We start from the raw sequence: 25,536 nt of genomic DNA, 5'->3' as shown, positions 1-25,536 counted from the left end.
TCCTGTGTAATGATCTTAAGTTTAAATCTAGTCACAGCTATCAGTATTTTTCTTTATAGTATTTGGCATTCATGCCATGGTTAAGGAAATCTTTCTTTGTCTAAAGTTATTTTTGAAGTAGCTGAATTTTCTACCTTTCTGGTTTTCTTTTTTACATTTTTTGGTTAAAATATGAGGAGAGGGAATTCCCTGGCAGTCCAGTGGTTAGGACTCCACTCTTCGACTGCTGGGGGCCAGAGTTTACCTAGTCGGGGAACTGAGAATTAGCAAGCTGCGTGGCAGGGCCAAAAAAAAAAAAGTAAAATAAAATTATTAGCGGAAAGAATCATACCCCTTCCCCCTGCCACACACCAAAGGCTGTGTAGTTAACCTGGCTCACTGTATTGAATAACTCCCTTTTTCCCCAACTTAGCAAAATGTCATCTGTATCCTATACTGTGTTGCCATCAGTACACGAATCTGTGTTTGAACTCTTTTTTTCTTTTTCCATTGATTTCTTTTGATGTCAGTACCAAATAGTTTCAATTACAGTTGCCAAATCATACATTTTAATACCTGGTAGTAAAGCCTCCCCTCCCCCCATCATTATGTACTTTCCTATTATCCGCTCAGGTGAATTTAAGGACCATATTAATATTTTCAGAATATCACATTATTGTTTATAGGGTTCATTGGGGCGAAATAACATTTTTATAATAAATTTTTAAGGGTAAATGTTTTTTTGTCTTACATTAATATTTTCATTTTAATTTCCCATTTTGTATATATATTTATATTTTTAGCATTTTATTATAGGAAATTTCAGACCTACATAGAAGGATAGAGAATAGTATAATGACCTCCATGTACCCATTATCTAGCTTCAATAATTATCAGTATTTTGCCAAACTTGTTTTATATTTCTCCTATGAAGCAAATTCTAGGTATCTTGTCATTTATCTATAAATCCTTCAGTTTGCCTTTCCAAGAATGACACTTTAAAAAACCCAATAACACCATACTATTACCTTAAAATGTTAATTTCTTAATGTTATTTAATACCCAATTCAGAATTCAAATTTTCATAATTGTTAAAAATCCATTTGTGATAGTTTTATTTGAATCAGAATCTAAACAAGAATTTAAACAGTGCGTTTATACCTTATATCTAGTTAGCTGTTATCTTGCTTTCTTCTTGTTAAAGAGTCAGTGACTTTTTTTTTCTTTAAGAGCAAATGGGTTATTTCTACTGTAGACTGTCTCACTTTCTGGATTTGGTCTATTGCTTCATATTTAATGTTTGCTTGTAGTTAGTGCTAGAGGTTTAGTTAGATACAGATTTGTTTCTTTAGGCAAGAATCTTTTAAAAGTGCTATTCTATCATTTTACTATATCTCCTTTGGAAACCATCATGTCTGGTTTTCCACTTTTAGCAATCTAAGATTAAGCAGTGGGTTCAAGTTTGGTTTCTTCTTGCTGCCATTATATGTAGCATTTGTACCTTTTTTGATTTGTTTGTTTTAACATTTTTTCCAGTTTTATTGGATATAATTGACATACAACACTGTTTGAGTTTCAGGTGTACAGCATAAAAGTTTGACTTACATATTTTGTGAAATGATTACTGCAGTGAGCTTCATTAACATCCACCATGTCAGATAAGCGCAGTAAAAAGAAATGGGAAAAACAAAAAATTCTCCTGTGATAAGAACTCTTAGAATCTACTCTCTTATCAACTTTCATGTATATCATGTAGCAGTCATAACTACAGTCATCATGTTGTACATTACATCTCTTTATTTTTTTCCTAATAAGTTACTATTAGTATTTGAGGAAGTTTTTAAAGCACATGTTTTAGTAACTGAACATATTACCAAACTTTCTTTACTATTTCTAATAATTTTTTGTGGATCCTCTTCGGTGACCATTACAGAAAAGTGGTTAAGACGTGGGCCTTGTTGGTACAGTGTCTAGATTTAAGTCCTAGGGAGCTTATTTGACTCAGTTTCTTCATCTGTAAAAGGGAGATTAGTGAGTTATTTCCCATAATATGCAGAAAATAAATTGTGTTTGTTTGTTTGTTTATGGGTTTTTTTGTTTTTGTTTTTGACCACACTGTGTGGCTTGCGGGATCTCAGCTCCCCGACCAAGGATTGAACAGCGCCCTCGGCAGTTAAAGTGCAGTCCTAACCACGGGACCACCAGGGAATTCCCTGAGTGTGTGTGTGTGTTTAATGTCCTTTTCTTTTTCAGATTGTGACATTATATTTTCACCTTTCAACCTTTTTAGTGCTTTACTTAATTTTACGATATAATTATACTGGCTATGACAGTGTTAAATAATAGCAGTGTTAACATGCAACCTCCAATAATATTAATAGCTAGTATTTATTGAAGTATTATCTTATTCTTGTTTTACTTTTATTCTTGTTGTATAATAAATAAATGTTATTTTAGGAATATGCAGTGATATCATCAAAATAAAATTTTTGGTATCTACTGATCTGCTAATAAGATACTATTAATCAAATACCTATTGGGTATCTATTGTGTGTCACTTGCTGGGGATACATTGATGAGAAAACAAATAAAAATTCCTACCTTCATGTAGCTCATATTTTAGTGGGAGGGAGAAATACAAATAATGTCATATGTAAGTGTTGACCTAAAAAATATTTCTTTAGCAAAAATGGGTTTATGCAGGATCAACAAAGAATTGCAGTTGGGCATCTGCAACCATGACAAGCCTTGTGCAAGTCTCTGCACATGAAGGAGGGAAGGACTCTTAAAAGAGGTGAAAAAGAAGTTGGGGGGACTATAGTAAAGGAAGAGTCCATTGAAGGAACTGAGAGGTCAAAGTAAAGTAATTGAGGTTTCTGTTTATTAAATTTTACATAAGCAAAATAATAAAAAGTAGAAGAGTACGGTATTGGGAATGTTGGAACAAAAAGAGCATTTTACAATATTAAATAGAGTGCGTGGAACAGTTTTGTTGCGATTTGAGTAAAGACTTTCGAGATGAGGCAATAGCTTTCTGGCTTACTGGGGAAGTCCAGTCTAGTAGAGATGTCAGTAGTTGCTAAGGGAGAACATGCTTGGCATGTTTCAAAATCCTGCATGGAGTTCATTGTGGTTGGAGCAGGATATGAAGAGTAGCAGAAGATGAGGTTAGAGAGGCAGCAGGAGGTAAAGAAGAGTGGCTTGAACCTGTAGGGCCTCACAGACTAATGCAAGGAGTTTTGCTTCTCATTGAGTGATCTGGAGAGCATTGCAGGGTTTTGAGCAAATGAATGACATCTGCTGATTTACGTTTTAAAAGGAAAATGTCAAGAAAGGAGGCAAGGAGATCAGGAAGCTATTGCAATAATCCAGGCAAGAGATTATGGTAACTTGGATGGGTGGTAGCAGTGGAATTAACAAAAAGTGTTTGGAAAAAAAAGTAGTTAAAATCTGGAAATATTATAAGGATAGAGCCAATAAACTTTCCCAAAGGACTGGATGTGGGATGTGAGAAACACCCTCCTAACTGATCTCTTTGTTGCCTCTGTTTATGTACAGTATAAAAATCCTTTTATATACAATAGCAGAATTGATCCTCATTTAAATTTGATAATTTAGCTTTGTTATTTAAAACCCTTCAGTGGCATTCTGTTGCACCCTGTATAAAATTTATTCTCCTTACCATAGTCAGTAAGGTGTACATGATCTGGAACCTATGTATTTGTCAAAACTTAGCTACTATAAAAAAAATTTTTTTTTTCTTCAGTTTTTGAATATATGCCAACCTCTTCCATGCCTTAGAAGTTTTGCACTTGCTTCTCTTTCTGTTTGGAAGAGTCCCCAACCTCCAAGCTTATTTTTTGCCTGTTTAGCTTATTTGCATATTTTATGTCTCAACTTAGTTTCTTAGACCTATTTAAAGTAGATTATTTCCTTGCATCTGTCTTCCACCCCATTGTCCTTTTCAGCCATTTGTTTTTTTTCCTTCATGGCATTTCTTGCAATTATTTTGTTTCTCTGTTTAATGTTTTTGTTGTGTTTGCTTTGCATTTGTTTGTTTGTTTGGGATCTCCATGAAGCAGAGACCATGTCTAACTTGTTCAACTTTGTGTTTCAGTGCTATCAGTGCTAGCCAGGTGTCTGGCTCATAGACTTATTCAATAAATAGCTTTAGATTGGATTGACTGACTATATTAATGAACAAATGAGCAAACAAAATGTTTACTTTATATGCCAGTGTAGCAGCCCTGGACATTACACCTAACTTAGATTTTAATTCAGTCTTGTTATTTTGATACTCCTTCCTTAATCAGCCATCGCATATTGCTAATTGTAAGATGGTCATACATGATTCTTTATCACTAGAAGAAAATTTCTTCCTTGAATTTCATTTAGTTATTAACATGTAGGCAAATCCTTATATTTCAGAAGGTAACTATAGTCATATAGTTATACTACCTGTCACGGAGATGTGTCAAAGGAAATGTGAAGTAGCAGCTTTAAAGATGTCCCCTACCCCCACCCCTTTTTTCCGTTGAAGCTATTATCCTAAAGGAAGGAAGGGAAAAAAAAGAAATCTATGGTGTGAGTTCAGGTTTACTACCGTAAGTGTTTAAGAAAGGCCCCTGTTACCATGACAACAAATGCATGTATTTCAAGTGGAAAATTTTCAGCATAGGGGACTGATAAAATTATAGCATCCCTATTCTCTTAGTATAGAATTGCTCTTTGTCAAGTTAAAAAAAAAATCTGAAATCCCCTATTAAAATTAATTTTTAAATGTTCCTATAATATTGTTTTAAAGTCATTTATTATGACTTAAAATTATACCAAAAGAATATACTTTCATAGATCTGTCATGCAGAAAGTTAAGCATTTGATTTGACATTAAAAATTACTTTTCTAATCTGTACTAGATCTTTGCTTAAATGGTAAATAGTTTACTGTATTGGGAGTTTTTGACAATAGAAAATGACCTGCCACTTTATAGATTCCTTTGCCTTAAATGCTATCTAACTCCAGTGGAGGAAAGCTGTTAAGCTTTAAGTGCTCTGTCATATTTGCAGGCTTTTATAGTTGAAGAGAACAGCAGTGAGCAATGATGATGGGAAACGATGGAAGGTAGACTTAAAACACCATAAAACACAGACGATTGTGTGTAATGCCTTGAATTGAATCCTTTTTGAATGAAATGATCAGCCATATGTGCCACCCTTATGGACCCTGTAAGAAGAGGAGAAGAAATGTGCCCTGATGCTAACTGTGCATGAAATTGCAGTGTTAGGAGGTATTGACCAGATGTTTCAATCTCAACAAATAGCTTGTTATGTGACTGAGTGAAAATATCTTTGCTTCTTTGATCACATACACCTTGAAGGAAGAGGTAATTTAATAGAAGCTGTCATAGTTCATCATTGTCAATAAACTTTGACTTGACCTTTGCCTTATGCTTTTGATGTTGCTTCTGATAAGTGTTGATGGGCAGATGTTTACTGCCTTGAGGGATTTTTCTTTTTATAAGGTGTATGCTAGAAATAGTAAAGGAGAAGGATTTTTCTCAATTCTTCTCTTGCTCTTTGGTTATTAGTTGGCATGTTTTTCTCTGGATTTTGTAGAGTTTCTGGGCAAATGCATCTGAGTGACATTTTTACCTCTAAAGACCCACTGTGGGTTTTTCTGTAAAGGTTTCTTACTCTGCTCACCTCTCTGTCCCAGTTTTAATTGGTCCCAGTAAGCTTCTGTGGTGATTTTTTTTTTCTTATTTCATATACCGTACATTCTTCTGTTTTTTCGTAGCTTGAAATGATGGATCTCTTAGAAAATCACCGTAATTTCCTGACTTTTACACTTGAGAACAATGATAGCTAGAGAGATTAAGCTACTTATTCAAGGTCACATGGTTACTCTTTTCGAGGCCAGCTGTATTTCTGAGAACTGATGACACTCTTTCCAGTAAGATTTTCTTTACTTCCCTTTCTTGCCTATATCTAGACTAGTGATTGGGAGTGTACCTTCTAAAATCATACAGACTTGAGCATGCCACTGACATACTTTCCTCATCTGTGAAATTGGAATAGTAAGTATCTGCATTGTGTTTGGTGGTTCAGATTAGCTGAGATAAGGTAGTAGGTAAAGAATTAGCAAATTGAAGTACTCAAAGTAAGTACTCACTAATTTACCTCTTAATTATGTTTTTGTTGCTAACTCATCTTTGGTTAATTATAGTGTTTTTTAGCTGAACTTTTGGTTTATATTTGGTTTTGTTTTATAACTTTATTTATTTTTGTCTGCATTGGGTCTTCGTTGCTGCGCGCGGCCTTTCTCTAGTTGTGGCTAGCGGGGGCTACTCTTAGTTTTGCGCAGGCTTCTCATTGCGGTGGCTTCTCTAGTTGCGGAGCACGGGCTCTAGGTTCACGGGCTTCAGTAGTTGTGGCTCGCGGGCCCTAGAGCGCAGGCTCAGTAGCTGTGGTGCAGGGGCTTAGTTGCTCCGCGGCATGTGGGATCTTCCCGGACCAGGGCTTGAACCCGTGTCCTCTGCATTGGCAGGAGGATTCTTAACCACTGCACCACCAGGGAAGCCCCTTATATTTGGTTTTTAATGCAGTTTTTCTTAAGTTGTCAGGGGGAAGGAAGTATTTAGACTATATGGGGAAAATGAAAATGATTTTAGAAATTATTTTTGAATTATGGTAGTTATACAGGTAAATAAAATGTCCTTTAAACTAGAGCAGCCGTTGCTACCATCTCCTTTACTTTGAAGTTTCTTGAGGATTGTAGGGAAGGAAAAATTTTCCTTGACCCTCTTAGGGTCCTGGCTGGGTCTGAAAATTAAACTGATAAAAAATACAAATTTATTTAGTATAAGTTTTATGTGACATGGGAGCCTTCATAAGGAAATGAAGACCCAAAGAAACAGTTTGACCTGAGTAGCTAGGTTCGATGAGGAAAGGGAAATCTTACAGAAATATGACATAGGTCAGAGAGTATGAAGCAAGTGTTAACTGGGGAAAACTTAGCAAGGTCTTTTTGTTAGGATTCTTCTGTGCATCCCTTTGTCTTTGGAGATAAATGTGCTCTTTTCCTGCAGATACTGTGAAGGCACCTCTCATGTGAGGGTTTTATGACCTATATCAGGAGAGGAGGAGAGTGATGGTCAGAGGGACCTTTCTACTTATGCCATTTTCTCAGATTCCTTTAGCCAGTATGCCATAATTTGGAGTAGTGTGTCCTACACCCCCTCAGCATTTTGCCATATATATTTACAACATCATTTCACTATGTAAGGGAATTTAACAATTTCAATTAATGTCGTGGAAATGCTCTATTAAATTCTGTTTCTGCAGACACTTTCTGGCGGGTTTTTTTTTTTTTAATTACAGATCTCATTTCTCCTTATGAGATATCTTTATTCCAACCTAAAAGAGAGACTTCATTGTGCATAGCAAGAAACTTAAAGAAAAGATAGGCATGATTTTTAAAATCTTGGGAGAATTAGAAATAGAATATATATTATCCATTGGGTAGAAATCTTGTTGCTTAAAGGCTTCTGTTGAAAGGCAGATTGAATAAAAATCTGAAGCCTGTTGTGGCACCATATTCAGGTGCTGGGTTATTTTTTATCACCTAATTTTGGATACTTTTGGAAATAAATCTAGGCTACTTATTTTTTAGTTTTATTTTTTTTATTTTTTTTTTGCGGTACGCAGGCCTCTCACTGCTGTGGCCTCTCCCGTTGCGGAGCACAGGCTCCGGACGCGCAGGCTTAGCGGCCGTGGCTCACGGGCCCAGCCGCTCCGCGGCATGTGGGATCCTCCTGGACCGGGGCACGAACCCGTGTCCGCTGCATCGGCAGGCGGAATCTCAACCACTGCGCCACCACGGAAGCCCTAGGCTACTTATTTTTGATAGCCAAAGAAATTGAGTAACAATTTCAGGTAATATAAGTTGTTTAAAAAACATAACATACAGTATTTTCTAATTTAGATAAATAACTTCAGATCAATGGTTTTCTTGGTTAATTTGGTGCACTCCTATTAGAAAGAAAAAGGCGTCCACCCTAGCTATAGCTGTATTCTCCCTATACCATTCCTCCTCCCCCCTCCTTCTTCTCTCATGTGAGTGGCCTAATTCCTTTTAGGAATCTGATCAAATTCGTGAATCCTCTTCTCTGAAAAATACATAAAAATTTCCTTACATTTCAGGGGGTTAGTGGATTCCCTGCTTCCTCTCACATATACCTTGCCCTGATTGGGGCCCACAGACCTCGTACAGGCTACAAATCTCCTTAGAAAATAAAATTCAAACTCCTTCCTAGTATTCTAAATATTTAACAATTTGTCTTAGAAATAATAGTGTTATTGCTACTCATAAAATAATTACAATAGTAGTAATTATAAGAATAGTTAAAATTTATTCTGTGCCAACCTTATGCCAGGTCTTCTGCTGAAGCTTTAACCTGGACTAATGGTTATATTATTAATGATATCTCCATGTGGACTGTATCCAGTTTGCATTTATCATGTGCTTTAGAAAATATCATGTCTTTAGAATACAAATTGAAAGAAGAGATTATAAGCACTTTGATTCTAACACCTTATTTATGTTCACTCATTGCATTCATAAGGTATCAAAATCCTTTTTGGAATACTGAATTTATTTTTAGTTCTTTAATTCCAGTACTCTCTTTTTTGCTTCTGAGCCTCTTTGTCTTCTTCTTCCATGGAAAATTAACTATCCCACCCAACACCCACCATGTCCCTTAAGTCCTACAAATTTCAGTTTGGAGACAGGTTCTCATATTTCCCTTAGGAGATCATCTTTGGTCACTCTCCAAAGTCTAATGTACTTGCTACTCCCATGTGCTGCAATAACATTCTCATTCTCTCTCTCTCTGTCTCTCTCGCTCTTGTTACCTATCTATCTATCTAAATAGATAGGGTGTGAAGAGAATCCAGGCTGGGGAACACTCGAGAATGGGGAGAAGAAAACAAGCCTACAAAAGAGATAGAGAAGTGTTTCTTTATCTGTTATTTACTACAGTAATGTCCAACAGATGGTAAGTGATCAAAAAATATTTATGGAATGAGTTAAATAACGTTACACTAAAATTTATTTTTATCATATCTCAGTGCCCTGTTATTATCAGCAGCAGCAGCACTCTTTAATAGGCACTACTTTAGGCACTTTGCTTGCATTATCTTATTCAAGACTCACAATAATTCTGCAAGAAATATAATTTCTCTTAGAGTATATAATTTATCATCCCATGACTAGATGAACTTACATATATCTGAGTCTGAAGTTTTTTTTTTTTCTAGTAGGCCAAAGTTTCCCAAAATCTCTTCTGAGCAATAGATGTTAACAGGTATTTAACAACAAAAATAACTAAAAAACTATTGCTGGGCTAATAGTAGAATTATTGGGAATCAATTTTACTAATAGGATGCATGCCAGCAGGTGAAAGTGGAGCAGTTTTGGCAGGAAAGGAGGCTAACGTTACTAGTTACTGAGGGAGAATGGATTCTTAATAATATTTATGAAAATTTTCTGTTTCACCCTGATTCGCTTGGTACCAAAGCTTAGTCGTCATCTGAGAGAATCAATCCTTTAAGCTTTGTGATATATGCTGTTGTCCTAACCAACTACTTCCGTTTTGATTTCCTCATCACCCTTTGCAGTCTGCTTGTTCCTGTTATTTCCCAGTTTTGACATTTAATTTCTTTTAGTTGTGCTTTACAGTTTTCTTGAAATGCCTCATTGGGTTTTCTTGTATAAAATTCCTTAGGCTTATCTTGCAATTATTTTAGTAACTAGGTGTCATTATTTATTATTCTGTTATGGATTGAATTAAAGTACATAGCATTATTTTAGAAGTGGCTGGTTCTTGAGCATCATTGTCACTTATATTGTCCTAAATATTGCATTTAGGTGACAAAGTGGAAATTCATCTGGAAGGTGAAGTTAATATTAATAGAAATCTTTCCATATGTTGTTAAAGACTCTTGATGTGAAGCTCAAAATGTGAAGCTCATTTTTTCAGCCCCTGTTTAAATTCAGTTGTAAATTTTCTCCTCCTGGTTTCTTACCTTAATGAGGTATCATCTCTTATCACCTAACTTCTTTGCTCAAAAACCCTCCTGTGCACCCTTCTATCTACAGAATGCCACCTAAACTTCTTTAAGTGGCATTTAATGATCTGGCATAGATCTTTTCTCCATTAGTCTCTTCCCTCACACATAGTTCTCTGTCATACTCCTAACTGACAAATATTTATTTTCCTTTATTTCTCTTATTATTTTTGTTAACACTATACTTCTTTTATTTCTCAAACTGTGTGCTAAGGCCTCTTCGCTGCAGACCCAATTTGGTTTCTCAGGATATTTTAAATTTTCTAGGGAAACAGTGACATCTATCAGGTACAGCACAAACCGCTAACTTTGGATATTTTCATTTTAAAATTAGGTTACTACATTCCTTTTGGTGGTATCATATACTTTGTAAAACTGGGTTTCTGTGACTAAAAAAAATAAGCACTGCTCAGAAATTAATGTGAGACAGGAAATGAGGGTGGTGGTGACCAGCCTGATTCCAAGGTTTGAGAATTTTGCAGTGCTAGACAAGTACTAAATTGTTAGGAAATAAATACTTAAGTTGTTTAGAACTAACTACTTAATAAATAGAATTCCTTTCGCCTTAGGGACACCATGATAAAATTCCTAACACAGTAAAGGAGGCATGTGCTCTATGCTTCTACTTTCTTTCCAGTTCATAGCCATTTTTAAAAATTATACCTATCATTCAAAGACTACTCAATAATGTCACCCATCTCTGGAAGCCTTTTCTGATCCCCCCAGCTGCAATTAATCTCCCTCCTGGGTGTTTTCTGATAACATTGTAGCTTTACTATTGCTGTTAAAATTGAATTCAACTAATTCATTTATTTATTTAAAGTTAACAGTAATGGCTTTCTGGTTCTCTAGTTAGGTGTAGTTACTTACAGTATAATGAGAGCCCTCTCATCCTCTGTGTAAAAGTGAAACAGCTATATTATTAGGTATCATTTACTGAACTAGAGTGCATGTCTTGATAAGTCTGTTTCTAATTCTTAAGCATCCTTACAAGATCACAGGTTATATTGGAATTTAGCAATGTTGGTTTCTGTCACACTGACATACCTCCTAACCTTTGGCTGTTCTAGTTACTTCTCCTTTTACTGTTGATAGAATCAGCTTTTTGATATCCTCAAAAATCCTATTGAGATTTTGACTGGGGTTTGCAATGACTCTATGACTCTATTAGGGGAGAATTGCTGTTTTAAGAATATTAAATTTTTGGGAATTCCCTGGCAGTCCAGCGGTTAGGACTCTGCGCTTTCACTGCTGAGGGCCCAGGTTCAGTCTCTGATTGGGGAACTGAGATCTTGCAAACCGCGTAGGACGGCCCCCCAAAAAAAACCAAAAAAAAAAGAATGTTGAGTTTTCCAGTTCGTGCACATAGGCTCTCCATTTATATAGGTGGGTTTTTTTTCCCCCGCAGCAAAACGTATATAGTGTTCTGTGCATAGGTCTTGCGTGTGTTTTCTTAAATTTTTCCCAATATGTTTTATTTTTTGATGTTATTGTAGATGACACTGTTTTCTTAATTTTAATTTTCAGCCGTTCCTTGGTAGTATATAGAATCACATTAGATTTTTTTCTTGAATCCTGAGACCTTGATAAACTGACTCTTTAATCCTGGAGCATTTATATAAGCTCCTTTGTGATCTCTTGTATTCCTTAAGCATGCACAGATTGGTCCCCAGCAAAAGCCTTAAGAGTTACTCTATATGGATTTCAGCTCATTCCTCTCTGAAACTCTTTTTTGCCATTTCAAGTTTCCTGACTCCTTGAACACTTATCTCTTTCTGCTTAATTCAGTGAGAATGCCAGGCTCTGTTTGGCTTCTTCCTCCCTGCACCACAGTCTGGAAATGGCCTCCTGGCAGAGAGTCTGCAGGATGTCAGGGCTCACCTTCTGTCTTCTCTATCAGAGATTACAGTCCAGTTCTGCCTGTTGGCCAATGTCTGAAAATTCTTTAGTTGTTCCCTTTTGCTTTTCTTTTCAGTTATTCAGAACACAGGGGTAGTTCTGGACCCTGCTACTCCCTCAGGGCTAGACTGGAAGTTAAAGATAGGTGTTTAAGGATGTTCTGTCCTTATATAAAAAAACAAAAGTTGGGCAGTTTGTTTTACCCAAAAAAAGGCAGCATATTCAGGTTATGAACAAAGTTAAATCTCTTTTCTAGAGAATCTGACAATGTAATGATTTTGATTTCATATTAGGGACACGGTCATTTTCATCATTTTATTCTCTAGTATACATGTATTAAATGTTTATTGATTGCATGTCAGAAGGGTAGGAAACAGACTGGTCAAGTGTTGGTCACATTGTGTTTGAGACAAAGTTAGTGGTGCACTAAAGTTTTAACAGAATTTAAATTAGTTATACCTCCTTAGGTAGGTTTATTCCTAGGTATTTTATTCTTTTTGTTGCAGTGGTGAATGGGATTGTTTCCTTAATTTCTCTTTCTGATCTTTCCTTGTTAGTGTACAGGAATGCAAGAGATTTCTGTGCATTAATTTTGTATCCTGCAACTTTACCAAGTTCATTGATTAGCTCTAGTAGTTTTCTGGTGGCATCTTTAGGAATATCTCTGTATAGTATCATGTCATCTGCAAGCAGTGACAGTTTTACTTCTTCTTTTCCAATTTGTATTCCTCTATTTCTTTTTCTTCTCTGATTGCGTATACTCAGAAAGCTGTAAGACACTGATGAAAGAAATCAAAGTTAACACAAACAGATGGAGAGATACACCATGTTCTTGGATTGGAAAAATCAATATTGTGACAATGACTATACTACCCAAAGCAATCTACAGATTCAACACAATCCCTATCAAATTAACCAATGACATTTTTTACAGAACTAGAACAATAAACCTTAAAATTTGTATAGAGACACAAAAGACCCCGAGTAGCCAAAGCAATCTTGAGGGAAAAAAATGGAGCTGGAGGAATCAGACTCCCTGACTTCAGACTGTACTACAAAGTTACAGTAAACAAGACAGTATGGTACTGGCACAAAAACAGAAGTATAGTTCACTGGAACAGGATAGAAAGCCCATAGATAAACCCACGCACCTATGATCAACTAATCTATAACAAAGGAGGCAAGGATATACAATGGAGAAAAGCCAGTCTCTTCAATAAGTGGTGCTGGGAAAACTGGACAGCTATATGTAAAAGAATGAAATTACAACACTCCCTAACACCATACACAAAAATAAACTCAAAATGGATTAAAGACCTAAATGTAAGACCAGACACTATAAAACTCTTCAAGGAAAACATAGGAAGACCACTCTTTGACATAAATCACAGCAAGATCCTTTTTGACCCACCTCCTAGAGAAATGGAAAAAAAAATAAATGGGACCTAACGAAACTTAAAAGCTTTTGCGCAGCAAAGGAAAATATAAACAAGACAAGAAGACAACCCTCAGAATGGGAGAAAATATTTGCAAATGAGTCAATGGACAAAGGTTTAATATCCAAAATACATAAACAGCTCATGCAGCTCAGTATTAAAAAAAACAACCCAATCCAAAAATGGGCAAAAGACCTAAATAGACATTTCTCCAAAGAAGACATACAGATGGCCAAGAGGCACATGAAAAGCTGCTCAACATCATTTAGAGAAATGCAAATCAAAACTACATGAGGGGGCTTCCCTGGTGGCACACTGCTTGAGAGTCTGTCTGCCGATGCAGGGTTCACGGGTTCGTGCACCGGTCTGGGAAGATCCCACATGCCGTGGAGCAGCTGGGCCTGTGAGCCATGGCCGCTGAGCCTGCGCGTCCGGAGCCTGTGCTCCGCAACGGGAGAGGCCACAACAGTGAGAGGCCCGCATACCGCAAAACAAACAAAAAAAACAACAACAAAAAAAAAACTACATGAGGTATCACCTCACACTGATCAGAATGGGCATCATCAGAAAATCTACAAACAACAAATGCTGGAGAGGGTGTGGAAAAAAGGGAACCCTGTTACGAAGTAAGAGAGTGGCATGGACATACATACACTACCAAATGTAAAATAGCTAGCTAGTGGGAAGCAGCCACATAGCACAGGGAGATCAGCTCGGTGCTTTGTGACCACCTAGAGGGGTGGGATAGGGAGGATGTGAGGGAGATGCAAGAGGGAGGAGATATGGGTATATATGTGTATGTATAGCTGATTCACTTTGTGAAAAAGCAGAAACTAACACAACATTGTAAAGCAATTATACTCCAATAAAGATGTTAAAAAAAAAAGGGAACCCTCTTGCACTATTGGTGGGAATATGAATTGATATAGCCACTATGGAGGACAGTATGGAGGTTTCTTAAAAAACTAAAAATAGAATTACCATATGACCCTACTATGGGCATATGGTAATTCACCTGGGCATATACCCAGAGAAAGCCATAATTCAAAAACACATGCTCCCCAGTGTTCATGGTAGCACTCTTTATAATAGCCAAGTCACAGAAGCAACCTAAATGCCCATCAACAGACAAATGGATAAAGAAGATGTGGTATGTATATGCAATGGCATATTACTCAGCCCTAAAAAGGAATGAAATTGGGTCATTTGTAGAGACGTGGATGGATCTCTAGACTGTAATACAGGGTGAAGTAAGTCAGAAAGAGAAAAACAAATGTTGTATATTAACGCATATATGTGGAACCTAGAAAGATGGTACAGATGAGCTGGTTTGCAGGGCAGAAGTACTGACACAGATGTAGAGAACAAAGGTATGGACCCCAAGAGGGGAAAGTGGCGGGGGGGGGGGTTGAATTGGGCGATTGGATTGATATATATACACTAATATGTATAAAATAGATAACTAATAAGAACCTGCTGTATACAAAATAATAATAAAATAAAATTTAAAAAAATTAAAAAACAAATTATAAACTTTTTAAAAATTTGTATTTTTAATCTTTTTCAACTTTCTTGATTATAACATCTTGATTTATTCAGCTAGATTACTGAGTACTTTGAACAGTGAACATTGCTTCTATTTCTTTTGTGTGTCTGCTTTGGCTTACTAAACTTTCATTTTAGATTGACTAACTTTTGAGTGGAAATCACTGATCAAGAGTAAAGGTGTCATATTTTGTTAGTATGCTGACAATCAGATATTTCCAGAATGTTAGCCAGTTTCCTGTGATGAAATACTCAATAGTGGAATTATAACAACCTGCTGAATAGTTCTATTATTTGTCCATTTTTTTGTTTTGCAGGTTCAAGTAGTAGTGATTTGTAAAGGAAACATTTCAATTCATTTAAATCCTGCTTATGGAAGGGTTGGAAGTCATATTTAAGCCTGATAGTGAGTTGATATAGCCCTTTTTTTCACACTAGTTTGAATATGTGAACTTTGATTATAGTTAGGCTGAGTTACATTATAATAACTTCACTTTCACTGATGTTTCCTTTTACTTTGATGGCATTTTAAGTTATTTAAAAAATCATAGTAAAATTTGCTGTTGACTTTGCATTTTTTTATTTTACTACCTAAAGCAGACATGGTTCATAATTTAACCATGCTTCTACATGAATAAAAGTAAATTATAGAACAACATACAGGTATTTTCTGCTGTTAAATGTATTATTACCTAAGCATGGTTTAAAGGATTTAAAATCTATTAGGTATGGATATTGATGCATTTTAAGATATTAACTGCTTCATGTGATGGACTTATTTTAAAAAATTGATTGATAATATTAAAGACTGAATAAGCTAATTTTAAATTATTGTTATTTTTAAATGGAATGTTTGATTTCATTACAATATCTTTAACCCATCTTTTAATTTTGAAAATTTTCTAACTTACATAGAAGTATAAAAAATAGTTAAAGGAACTTCTGTATACCTGTCATAGATGTACCAATTTTCATTTTATTTTATTTTTTAACATCTTTATTGTAGTATAATTGCTTTACAATGGTGTGTTAGTTTCTGCTTTATAACAAAGTGAATCAGCTATACATATCATATATCCCCATATATCCTCCCTCTTGCGTCTCCCTTCCATCCTCCCTATCCCACCCCTCTAGGTGGTCACAAAGCACTGAGCTGATCTCCCGGTGCTATGCAGCTGCTTCCCACTAGCTATCTATTTTACATTTGGTAGTATACATATGTCCATGCCACTGTCACTTCATCCCAGCTTACACTTCCCCCTCCCCGTGTCCTCAAGTCCGTTCTCTACGTCTGCGTTTTTATTCCTGTCCTGCCCCTGGGTTCTTCAGAACCATTTTTTGTTGTTGTTTAAAGATTCCATATATATGTGTTAGCATACGGTATTTGTTTTTCTCTTTCTGACTTACTTCACTCTGTATGACAGACTCTAGGTCCATCCACCTCACTACAAGTAACCCAATTTCGTTTCTTTTTATGGCTGAGTAATATTCCATTGTATATATGTGCCACATCTTTATCCATTCATCTGTCGATGGACACTTTAGGTTGCTTCCATGTCCTGGCTATTGTAAATAGAGCTGCAGTGGACATAGTGGTACATGACTCTTTTTGAATTATGATTTTCTCATGGTATATGCCCAGTAGTGGGATTGCTGGGTCGTATGGTAGTTCTACTTTTAGTTTTTTAAGGAACCTCCATACTGTTCTCCATAGTGGCTGAATCAATTTACATTCCCACCAACAGTGCAAGAGGGTTCCCTTTTCTCCACACCCTCTCCAGCATTTATTGTTTGTAGATTTTTTGATGATGGCCATTCTGACTGGTGTGAGGTGATACCTCATTGTAGTTTTGATTTGCATTTCTCTGGTGGTTAGTGATATTGAGCATCCTTTCATGTGTTTGTTGGCAATCTGTATATCTTCTTTGGAGAAATGTCTATTTGTGTCTTCTGCCCATTTATGGATTGGGTGGTTTGTTTTTTTGATATTGAGCTGCATGAGCTGCTTGTAAATTTTGGAGATTAATCCTTTGTCAGTTGCTTCATTTGCAAATGTTTTCTCCCATTCCAAGGGTTGTCTTTTCATCTTGTTTATGGTTTCCTTTGCTGTGCAAAAGCTTTGAAGTTTCATTAGGTCCCATTTGTTTATTTTTGTTTTTATTTCCATTTCTCTAGGAGGTGGGTCAAAAAGGATCTTGCTGTGATTTATGTCATAGAGTGTTCTGCCTATGTTTTCTCTAAGAGTTTTACAGTGTCTGGCCTTACATTCAGGTCTTTAATCCATTTTGAGTTTATTTTTGTGTATGGTGTTAGGGAGTGTTCTAATTTCATTCTTTTACGTATAGCTGTCCCGTTTTCCCAGCACCACTTTGAAGAGGCTGTCTTTTCTCCATTGTGTACTCTTGCCTCCTTTATCAAAGATAGGGTGACCATATGTGCATGGGTTTATCTCTGGGCCTTCTATCCTGTTCCATTGATCTATATTGCTCTTTTTGTGCCAGTACCATATTGTCTTGATTACTGTATCTTTGTAGTATAGTCTGAAGTCAGGGAGCCTGATTCCTCCAGTTCCGTTTTTCTTTCTCAAGATTGCTTTGGCTGTTCGGCGTCTTTTGTGTTTCTGTACAACTTGTGAAATTTTATGTTCTAGTTCTGTGAAAAATGCCATTGGATCTACCAGTTTTTAGCATTTCAACATTTGCTTTCTCTTTCTTTATATAAATAAATATGTATATTTTTCCCCTGAACGATTTTGAAGTATTTATCCTCTATTTGAGAAATTTAGAATTTATACAATCCTGTTTTCTGATATATTATAGATATTCCAATCTCAGTGATTATTCTAATAGTCTTTTATAGCTGTTTGATTTTATTCGCAGTCCAGCATCTATAATGATTACATGTTGCATTTATTTGTTGTATTTCAAACGGCTTTTCTTGTTCTTTTTTAAATTGTGTTGTATTCCATTGAATGGATTTATCATATTTTATTTAACCAGTCTTTTGTGCATGGACATTCTGTTTCCAACATTTTGCCATTACAAATAATGTCTCAAAGAATACTTCTGTATACGTTGTTTTATATTTGTGGACATGTATCTTCAGAATAAATCCCTAGAAGTAGAATTGGACTACTAGATCATCAGTTACTGTATCTTTATCTTACAGATTTCTCTTTGTTACCTTTTTTTACTTCCTCATCCCTTTAGCACTAAGCATACATGCATTTCTTTTATACTCCAGATATTTGGAAGTAATGTAAGATTTTGATATCTTTTGACTTTGCATATTGAGTATTTTGCTAAAAAGTCTTAGAAAAAAATAGATGCTGTTTACCTTAACTAATACAAGTATTAGAAACCTCAGGAATTTGAGCCTAATTATAAAAGATAACATATCAATGAAAAGTATGCATTTTAAAATAAATACAGTGATTAATTTATAGCAAAGAAATTAAAGTTTTATGAGACTAATGAATTAGAATTTTTAATACTGTTTATTTCTGAATAAGTTGTTTGTTTAGTTAGTTAGTTGGTTAGTTTTGGCTGCGTTGGGTCTTCATTGCTGTGCAAGGGCTTTCTCTAGTTTCAGCGAGCGAGGGCTACTCTTTGTTGCAGTGCGTGGACTTCTCATTGCGGTGGCTTCTCTTGTTGTGGAGCATGGGCTGTAGGCGCGCGGGCTTCTGTAGTTGTAGAGCGCGGGCTCAGTAGTTGTGGCTCGCGTGCTGTAGAACACAGGCTTAGTAGTTGTGGCACTTGGGCTTGGTTGCTCCACAGCATGTGGGATCTTCCCAGACCAGGGCTTGAACCCATGTCCCCTGCATTGGCAGGTGGATTCTTAACCACTGAGCCACTGGAGAAGTCCAATAACTTGTTTTTAAAACAACTTATTAGACATGAACGTAAGTTTAGCATATATATATGTGTATATATACACACACACATATATATATATGAAGTACAATATTAATGACAACCACAGCTAATATACATCATCTACTTTGTGCCTGGTACCATAATGCATATACATTAACTTAAATTACTTAATTGAATCCCCAGCAGCTTTATAAGGTGTATTTATAATTTTTTTCCTCATTTACATATGAGGACAATGAGGCCTAGAAATGTTAAGTGACATGGTCTTACTTACGCAGCTAATTAGTGGCAGAGGCAAGATTTGAACCCACACAGTATTCAATATAGATTCTGGGCTTTTAATGACAATGCTTCACTACTTCTATTGGACTCAGTATTATTTTTCTGTATCAAGCCAGTATTGACCTAAGGTCAGTATGACTTTGAGTTCTTAACCACTGTGTTCTCTTTCTTTCCCTGAAGGAAGTATAATAAGATTTTATGTGGTTGTTATATCAAATTTGTTATCATAAGTGGTGATACAGGATTGAAATTCCATTCCTAACAGCCATAGCTGCTAACAAAGCAACGCTTTTATGCCACCATCCTTGGCAGAATACTGAACTATGTGTACCATTTTTCTGACCCATTAAAATTATTTATGTTTCTCTTTTTCAGTGGATGATTCAGCAGCCACACAAAGCAGCAACATTTTTTGGATGCATCGGGATAGATAAATTTGGGGAGATCCTGAAGAAAAAAGCTGCCGAAGCCCATGTGGATGCTCATTACTATGAACAGAATGAGCAGCCAACAGGAACTTGTGCTGCGTGCATCACTGGTGGCAACAGGTCAGTGTTATTTCAAGGGAAGCACTGTACTAATTGACTGTTTAACCACTGGTAAAATCTGAATTCAAATCTGAGTTTGGAATTTAGACCTCATGTTTGTAATTTATTTTAATGTTTAATAAACTCTTCTTCCTAGTATCACTTTTCCTTAAAAAGTTTTTTTTTTACCTTTCTTGAACCTGTTGTTATCTTCATGAAGCGTAATGAAATGAAAATTTTGAGATTATCAAGTCCAGCCTCTACTTTTTATAATTAGGGTCAGAAAAGGAGCGCATTTTATTCAGTGTTTTGTAGCTAGGTTCTTGCCGAACTGGCATTAGGAAGAATGTTCTTTTCAACATATCCTGAGATTGGAATATTAAAATACATATATACACATATATATTTTTAAAATATATAAAATATTACATTATATCCAGCCTCATATAAATTAGGTCATCTAAAGCATTTATGGCGAACAGTCATCTGCCCATACTAAACAACTTCCGTCATGGGTAATGCACCACTCAAAAAACAATCTATTACATTTCTATACAACTTCGCTTATCAGAAAGTTTTTCTTTGTGTGAACTTGAACTCTGTCTCTCAGAACTTTCCATGCATTGCTTTTTTTGGTGCCTTTTGCAGCTACGTGGAGGTATATCTTCAGTACATTCATGCTTTGTTAACATCATTATTAGCATACTGCTTATCAGCATGGCTTTTTTCTCCTTTGGAAAGGAAAAAAATAATTTTCCTAGTTATTATATTGTTAGAATCACCAAAGATGGTCTCTTTTAAAATGGTGACTCACTAGATACTTTACATCCCTTATAGCTAAAAATATTGTCTGTCCTTCACCATTTCCTATCTCCCTTTCTTCCCCTTCTTTCTTATTTGTCTCTTTGTCTTCTTTTCCTTATTTCCTCCCTTATCTCTCCTCCCCTTGCTCCATTCCTCCTTTTTACCTCATATGTTTTTGCTCACTCTTTGACCTCTCAAATGTATGTTAAAGACCTGACACTATTCTGGGCAGTAGTCATTAAATAACTAAAATATAACTTTCAAAAACAATTAGGGTACCAGAGCCATGTTCAAACTTTCCTGTAACTTTATTTTTTGGGTGTAGGAGAAATTTATGATTTTAAGGTTTTAATAAATAAAACCGTCAGTCCAAACATTGAGATATACTTATTTAGACCTTTCCCCTTTTCAGTTTTTCTAAAAACCAACTTTAATAGGCAGGTGCAGAGTTTTCCCATTAGTAAGAAATGTGTCAACTTTTGCCTCTGATACCACTCCGGCTACAGTAAAATTGCTAAATTGTTTTTGTATGTTAAGTTGTTATTTTAAAGAACAGGTATGATAATATTAGGTCTTCCATCAACAGCTTAATTTATATACTCATATAATGGTTATGGTGATCAGTATTAATTAGGTGCTATTGGAAGTCAGAAACTGAGGGAAACCCTCGCTGTCTAATTCATTATGCAAATTGTGGAACCTAATAGATTTGGATAGATTGTTTTAAATAGAGCTAGGAACACTAACTTCCAGTGTCCCAAACTCAGGTTAAGGGAATATTCTTCTTAATCCAGGTTCTTATTCTCCACAAACTCTGAACCAGATAGATACACTTGGATAGTAAGAATACCTGTATTTTCTTTTGGAGAAACTATTTAGTTTCCTATCAAAAGAGTAGTATTTTTTTTTATCAAAATAGAGTTTAGTAGCTCATACCAGAAGTATTTGCTTTTATTTAGTAACCATTTTTTTGTCAACATTTTGCAAGAGTCATGATTACTAAAATATTTTTTATAAATTAATTATCCTTAAATTTGTAATATAGTTATTTTGCATATACATGTATTGATGAATATCACTCTTATTTGCATTAATTTAGTTGAGCATAAACAGAATGTATCCTTCAGTTAGTCTGATGGCATATGAGTGAGTACAAATATGTTTTGGAAGAGAATTGATTTATTTTTTTCAAAAGAGAATCTAACCATATTACCAAAATCTTAAGTGATGAGATGATGTATTTGTGGGATGTTTTTAACCACAACTGTTAACTAAAACAAATTTGAAAAATTGGCAAGTTTTTTTTTTTTAATTTGTGGGTCAGAAGGAGGGGGAAAAGTGTTTTTATTTCTTTGTCTGTAACATAAATAATTATTGTATTAAGTTTAATTGTTGGACAATAATAAAAAGCTCTGTGTGGCACTTGGAACAAGATTTTAAATGTAGTATTCTGCTTAGATTTTCAGCTACAAAACTGGAACAGTGCAAGGAGTTTTCAACTATGAAAACTAATATTAATTTATTCTAGCCCATAAAATGTAATGGTTTTATGTAATGTAAGGTAAAATGTAGTGTATTAATAAAATTAATCCCTCATAGTAAATATGGTCTACATTTATATGTGTGTTTTATAAAATTAATCCCATACCTCGCTTTTAAAGCATTAGATTAAATATCAGTGGATAGTATGTTGATATTTGAAAACTGAAGTTTTTAGTTGCATATATATTTTTTTGTGTGTAACTACATAGTAGCTATTTCTTAACTGCATTTTGAACTATTAAAAATGTAGAAAGTAGATAATTTTATTATTTTAGTATCAAAAGGAAGCTTAAATGCCAGTTTCTCAAAATACCAGATGATATTTAGAGCAAGGATTAATGTCCTTGTTTATCTCAAAGGCAACAGAGAAATCTTGAAAAGTTTTCAGAACAAAAGTAACTTTATGGGCTTCCCTGGTGGCGCAGTGGTTGAGAGTCCACCTGCCGAGTCAGGGGACACGGGTTCGTACCCTGGTCCGGGAGGATCCCACATGCCGCAGAGCGGCTGGGCCTGTGAGCCATGGCTGCTCAGCCTGCACGTCCGGAGCCTGTGCTCCGCAACAGGAGAGGCCACAACAGTGAGAGGCCCGCGTACTGAAAAAAAAAAAAAAAAAAAGTAACTTTATTTACATTTATTAAAATCAGTATACAGCAGTTTGAAGAATTAAGAATAAAATTAAAACAAATTTTACAAAAATGTTTTTAGTTAACTGTATAGTTATATGACAAGTTTGACTATATGTAAAACTTACTTTTTGTTATTGTTGTTTTAGATCCCTTGTAGCTAATCTTGCTGCTGCCAATTGTTATAAAAAGGAAAAACATCTTGATATGGAGAAAAACTGGATATTGGTAGACAAAGCAAGAGTTTATTATATAGCAGTAAGTATTTGCCTAATTCAAATTTCTGGTACATATTTACACTATAAATTATAGTTGTTAGCTGAGGTACATTTAAAAATAATTGTCTCTGATTATCCTGTAAATTCTTTACCCATCTCAAAGCATATGCTAGGTTCTCTATTACAAATACAGAACAGAAATATGATCATTCTGTGGTAGCGTGATTTGTATTACTTATCTTCAAATATACCTCTTTTTAGATACATTATACATAGATGTTTTTAAACCAAGTATCAAATTCTGTATTAAATCTTAAGGTCTTTGAAGTAATTCTGGAAATTTGTATTTTTAGGCTACTTGTTGTGAATGATGCCATGCATTGTGTGTGGAAATATTATTAGCAATATAAATATTCACTGCAAACAGTTTGAGCTTATTTGATGAAAAAACTTAATTACTATTTATTCCATAGTAATTACCATGACACCTTTTAAGTTAATATTTTAGAAACATAGATCATGACAAATCTTTTAAATATCAGAATATGGGCAGCATGTAATTTGAATTATTAAGCCTTCTGGCATAAAAAATAATTGGTTAAGAATTCATTTCTAAAATAAGACTGTACTAAAAATTCTCCTGAATTAATCACCCTATGAATACCTTGTTTTTATTTAATATGAGTTAAATGTGGCTCATCACAAATACTAAGTAGATACCTATGAAAAATTAAAAGTACTTCATTTGCATATACGGTTTTGATATAACAGCTGCTGCCATTTACTACCTGAGCTGTGAAACAGCTGGTAAGATGCATAAAAAATTGATTATCCAGTAGGAACATGTTTATTGAAAATATAATTATTTCTTTCAGTCTAGTGTTAATGTCTCCTACAGCATGTTTACGTGCACTGCTGTAGGCTTTGCAAGGTTATTGATTCCTCTGTATAGCAAATCCTACCCCTTTATAACTGTCAAGTAAATGCTTACATTGAGAGGATTATATAGAGGAAGGTCATGTTACCAACTATTCAGGTACAGTTTTGTATAAAGTGTAGAGTGATCAGTTTTGTTCAAATTAATAAAATTGAACTACTTTTGAGACTTGTATACTCAGCCAGAAACAAGTATCAAAATGTATTCCAGTTGATATATCTGATTGTAGCTGTTAGCTCTTAGTTTCTGTTTCAGCTGTTTCATAAAAGAATGCTCTTTCACATTGCCAGGTAAATCTATAGTTTGTTCAGAGTTTGGCTATTTTTAAATAGTTCTGAAAATAGACTCACATTGGATACCTGGGATGCTGTAGATGTTGTATATTGTTGGTGAACATTCAACAAATATTTATTCTGCTAACAACTAAGAACATACTTCTTATTCATCAAAATCTGTGAAATTTCTTCTGAAATGTAAAATTATTTCCACAGACTTTCAGCATTTCTTTTAAACCTTTAATTCCCTTTCAGCTCAGAGCATGCAGTCTAGTCTTAATAAGAAAACTGCAAATTTAGATAGAGTAGATATGTATGTCTTTACTTATTTCAAGAAATCAGGTTGGCTTCTCTACACTTTCAGGTTCTGTAGTGTCAGCACTCGTCTTACATCATCATCATAAACTTCAGAGGTTCAACAACTTGAAATTGTGGGAGCTCTTTATACAAAAGGTTCTTGATCTGAAGAAGCAGCTCAATATATCTAACACATTTCCATAAGTAAGATGTCTATCTGCATTACATAAAATAAACTAGATCTACATACTCAACTCTTCTTCTCACTGTTCCATGAATTAATAATGGTCACAAGCGTTAAGAAAATTCAAAACCTTCCTCATTTTCTCTGTCACATAATGCATTGAATCTGCAATTCACAGCGAAAACTTTCCTAATAAAAAGTCGAAATGGAATATGCATATACCAGTATTCTCTTTCGGTTTAAATGAAGTGTTGACATCTTTTTTACCTTCATAGCAGGTGTCCCACTTACAGCATATAAACTCAGTTTTTCCATGTTTAAACTGAATTCTTTGTTAGTAGGTTTTTAGGGATTACTGGTTATGCCAATAGCTAATTGCATGTTGAAAACGTAAATCTTAGTTGCTCTTTACCTTTATAATCAGATTGGCATATGTCTGTTTATTCTCTTATATGAAATATTTCTTACACTAGCCCTCTAAGACTATGATATTTAGGAAAGGTTTATGAAAAAGATGAGGAAATTGGAGCCATTAAATTTCTAAACCATATATTTTCTTTTTTAAGCAATATTAATGTGCTGTGAAAAGTGAGAAAATTAGCACTCTAATTTCATCCTGCCTCTTGATATTTGTAGTTATTTTCATTTTATTTTTATATTTTCAGTGTTTAAACATTTGGGCCTTTTTTTTTTACTCCTGCTCTGTCTGCTTTACATACTTGTGTTGCTGTCTGCCATTTCTAAAGTTATGGGATATAGTTGTAACACCTGTTTCAATGCCCTTGTCTGCAAATTCTATCATATGTGTTTTTTTCTGGTTCTTGCCATGGCATTGGGTTGTTTCCTCATGCACATATGCTAAAGACTTGGGAAAGCCCTGCAGATCCTGAGTTCTCATTTTGTACCTCTTTCTTCAAATGGCTCTCTCCTTTCCAGTATGCTGCCCTTGCACGTGCTAGCTACCTTGGCTTTCCTGAATGGAGACT

General features: G+C 35.1%; 1 protein-coding gene across 6 annotated transcripts in view; it reads left to right on the top strand.

Moving 5' to 3' along the window:
* The window catches only part of ADK (adenosine kinase), a 486,725-nt gene that overhangs the window by 234,728 nt on the left and 226,461 nt on the right, over positions 1-25,536 (top strand). For all 6 annotated transcript variants that reach the window (XM_027129816.1, XM_027129817.1, XM_027129820.1 and 3 more), the window contains 2 exons: positions 19,519-19,691; positions 22,789-22,897. In XM_027129816.1, the coding sequence (XP_026985617.1) occupies positions 19,519-19,691; positions 22,789-22,897 (282 nt within the window). The remainder of the gene's footprint in view (positions 1-19,518; positions 19,692-22,788; positions 22,898-25,536) is intronic.

This window comes from Aethalodelphis obliquidens, unplaced genomic scaffold, assembly GCF_003676395.1.
Source record: "Aethalodelphis obliquidens isolate GAN/ISIS:26980383/991018 unplaced genomic scaffold, ASM367639v1 scaffold37, whole genome shotgun sequence".
NCBI classification, from domain to species: domain Eukaryota; kingdom Metazoa; phylum Chordata; class Mammalia; order Artiodactyla; family Delphinidae; genus Aethalodelphis; species Aethalodelphis obliquidens.
This window is presented reverse-complemented; position numbering and strand designations above follow the sequence as displayed.